Genomic DNA, 3,864 nt, shown 5'->3' with positions numbered 1-3,864 from the left:
TAGGGAGTGCAGAGTGCATAGAGAGTGGAGAGTGCATAGGGAGTGGAGAGTGCATAGGGAGTGGAGAGTGCATAGGGAGTGGAGAGTGCATAGGGAGTGGAGAGTGGATAGGGAGTGGAGAGTGCATAGGGAGTGGAGAGTGCATAGGGAGTGGAGAGTGCATAGGGAGTGGAGAGTGCATAGGGAGTGGAGAGTGCATAGGGAGTGCAGAGTGGAGAGTGCATAGGGAGTGCAGAGTGGATAGAGAGTGGAGAGTGAGTAGGGAGTGGAGAGTGCATAGGGAGTGGAGAGTGCATAGGGAGTGGAGAGTGCATAGGGAGTGCAGAGTGCATAGGGAGTGGAGAGTGCATAGGGAGTGGAGAGTGCATAGGGAGTGGAGAGTGCATAGGGAGTGCAGAGTGCATAGGGAGTGGAGAGTGCATAGGGAGTGGAGAGTGCATAGGGAGTGGAGAGTGCATAGGGAGTGGAGAGTGCATAGGGAGTGGAGAGTGCATAGGGAGTGGAGAGTGCATAGGGAGTGGAGAGTGCATAGGGAGTGCAGAGTGGAGAGTGGATAGAGAGTGGAGAGTGCATAGGGAGTGGAGAGTGGAGAGTGCGTAGGGAGTGGAGAGTGCGTAGGGAGTGGAGAGTGCGTAGGGAGTGGAGAGTGCGTAGGGAGTGGAGAGTGCGTAGGGAGTGGAGAGTGCGTAGGGAGTGGAGAGTGCGTAGGGAGTGGAGAGTGCATAGGGAGTGGATAGTGCATACGGAGTGGAGAGTGGAGAGTGCATAGGGAGTGGAGAGTGCATAGGGAATGGAGAGTGCATCCTCTCTACTTCTCTTCTATGGACACTTGTACTTCTTCTACTTCTCCACCAGCACAGTGTGTGTTTCCACTCGCCCGTGGCACTGGAGACTGAAGCACATCCTTCTTAGGGTCTTGCTGGTCATTATGGACACTCTTTCCAGTTCTGTACTTTTATGTTATCACACTATGCATTATGGGGGGTGTAGTGTTGCTTTGATTCCATTAGAACACAGCTGAAAACAATGATTTGTAGATAAAAACCTCTAGTCCCACTAAATCTTGGAAGAGCTTATTCACACACACACATGCATGCACACACATATGCAAACACACTCTCTCTCCCTCAACAGGTGCACTACCTCCTCACAAGCACGGACACATGTTTGTAAAACAGGTTCTTTAACCCACCATGCCATCCCATAATGCAGTTCGGTTGGCTAGCACACCGTGGCTGACTGAAGATGCGCACTAGGATGGCGCCGGCACTTGACAGCCAGGCACAGAGAGGCGCGTGATTGACAATGGGCGACAAGACGAGCGTGACTGAGAGCAGACGCCAACTGAAATGTCCAACCCTTAAAAAGGAAAGATTTAATGACGGTATTTTTTGTGGAACTGGTGGCGAGCTTCCTGTTTCAAGATGAGTGAGTGGACCATGTCCAAAAAGACTGACACTCCAGTAGGGTAGTGTAGTGCTTTCAGCAAGCGTTGCCTTAATGTGCCACCCCAGCACGATTTAACCCCCTCAGCTGTCAATTGGGCATCTGTCACGTGACACCTGCAGACCAGACTCTGAATTTCTTCAGTGAAATCCAGTAGGGTACAATAGGTCTTACATTTGCAAGAGATTAAGCTGTTGGCAATGTAAATGACAATGCCATTTATTTATCTGTTTTCAAAACCAACACATAAATAAAAATATTGTCATTTACAATGCCAATAGCTCTAACTGGCAAAGGCGAAACCGTTGCATTGTAAATGCTTGTTTATTTTGTTGTGTAGCAGCTATTTAGAAGGAAAAAAAGTTAGCCAACAGTCGAACAAAGGATTAACTGTGCAGTGCTGTAAACGCCTTTAATTTATGGTCCCAGTTGTTTTCTCCTGTAAAGTTACCCTACAATGAAGCTTCCGAGGCAATTGAGATTGTTTTCTCAAGTCGGCAATGCTCTATCTACTGTGTTAATATGAAGGGAAACTTGTGAATCCGTTCTTAACAGTACTCCTCTCAACCTGTTATCGTGACACATCCATCTTCACTGGCGTGTCATAAACATATCTCTCATTTCCAGGTTTAAGAAATCGCTCTGAAAAATACAAAAGGCCAACTAACACGCACAATGTTTAAACATGAAGACACACTGGCAGCGTTTACTCTAGTCCCAACATCTCCGGGGTCTGCAGGTTTTAGACAAGGCGGAGCTCTGCGCCTTGACCGAGAACAAAATATGGAAAGATTGTTTCCGTGAAAGCGGCCCCTGTAAACGTGTAAAGGTGCTCCGAGTCCTTGGTGTCGGCTTTGTACAGGGACACCCGCCCCTCTTCGTAATCCAGGTAGACCCCCAGCACCCTGGGGCTCTCCCGCAGGGGCAGGGGGGTGGCAGGAGAGGTGAGAGCCGTGTAGTGGCCGTGATACCCCTCCACAGCCCAGACCCCCTGCTCGGGTGACTTTGAGTCTGCGGCGGACTTGTTCACGGACTCTAGTGCGACGCCCACACACCACCCACCGCCCTCCAGCAGCAGCTGCAGCTCCCAGTAGTGCCTCCCTGCGCGGACACCCTCCTTCCCCAGCACACAGGGATACTGAAAGCACGTGGGATATTTGTATGAGTAGACAACCTCGTGGAGCCCTCTCACACGTCTCTTATTCTCAGACAGCTGCAGCAGCTCTCCATGAGCGGTGTCCCCATCCAGAGTCACAGGCACTTTATACTGCCTCATCCCCATTTCCGGTACTAAAACGTTTACATGGTTTAAAATACTTTCCTTTCTCTTGTCCTCATTGGTCGTTTTTTCTTGTTCTTGAAATGTTTCATGTTCACACTTTCTCAGGGTGCCCCGGAGGTCCTTCAGCAGCTCCTCTGCCGGTTGCGCACACTTAGAATTTACCTCTCTGATCAGGGCATCGAGGGAGATAATTTGCTGGAGTCGTTTAACTGTGTTCGCTTTTTCCGTCCTGGTGATTTTGTTCTGAATCTCCTCCAGTCTCGCGAGAGCGGCGTCTTCCTGTTCTCGCAGACGCTGGCGCAGTTGTTGAAATTCAGTCAGAGTTTTCGTCTTCTCAGCTTCCAAGTTATCCCTCAAGGCTTTAAGTTCCCCCTCTTCTTGCGCCTTGGTCGCCACAAGCAGCTCCTTCTTGGCTCTCAGAGGGGGCAGCCAGCCCGCCAGGGTATCCTTGTACTCCAGGGCGGCCTCTCGGATGGGCACCGCGGCGTGATCCCGGTGCTCAGCCGACAGGCTGCACACCACACAGATGGCCGCCTCCTCCACCTTGCAGAACAGTTGGAGCTTCTCCTCGTGCTGCTGGCATAGGCCCTGTGCCCCCTCTGTTCGCTGGCACAGCTGCTTGGCGATCTCCACAATGTTTTGCAGCTGTGTGTTGGCCTTGAGGGCTCTGGGGTCGCACTGCACTCTGCACTGAGGGCAGGGGGAGACTGAGCCCCCAGGTGTGCACAGGCGGCAGAAGCTGTGCCCGCACTCGGTGCTCACCGGGTTTTGGTAGTACCCCAAGCAGATACAGCACATGGCCTCCTCCTGCAGGCTCCGGACAGGGTTAGCAGCCGCCATGGCACCGATGGCTGGGACGGAAAGTGAGCGTCCGGGAACACGTGAGGGAAGGGACTGTTCTGTTACCAGGAAGTAAGAGACTGATTCAGGGAGTGGTCGAAGTGGGGAAAAACAGTAGAGGAACAGTGGGCGGAAACTCCGAGGGCGGGGATAACCCGTGGATTGGGTCAGTGGGTGGAGTCAGAGGTGTGGCCTGAAAGAGCAAAACATCCAAATTTTTTGTATTTGTTTAGCATTTCACTGACCAGTTACAGCTTACTGTGTCATTTAATTCAACCAATGGATACACATGTTTA

General features: G+C 51.5%; 1 protein-coding gene across 1 annotated transcript; it reads right to left on the bottom strand.

Moving 5' to 3' along the window:
• Positions 1 to 1,832: 1,832 nt before the first annotated feature.
• LOC144781686 (E3 ubiquitin-protein ligase TRIM39-like) lies at positions 1,833 to 3,655 on the bottom strand. Its single transcript, XM_078660657.1, has one exon. The coding sequence runs from the start codon at positions 3,566 to 3,568 to the stop codon at positions 2,189 to 2,191; it is 1,380 nt and encodes a 459-aa protein (XP_078516783.1). The 5' UTR covers positions 3,569 to 3,655; the 3' UTR covers positions 1,833 to 2,188.
• Between the last annotated feature and the right edge of the window lie 209 nt (positions 3,656 to 3,864).

Source organism: Lissotriton helveticus, chromosome 9 (assembly GCF_964261635.1).
Source record: "Lissotriton helveticus chromosome 9, aLisHel1.1, whole genome shotgun sequence".
Classification (NCBI taxonomy): Eukaryota; Metazoa; Chordata; class Amphibia; order Caudata; family Salamandridae; genus Lissotriton; species Lissotriton helveticus.
This window is presented reverse-complemented; position numbering and strand designations above follow the sequence as displayed.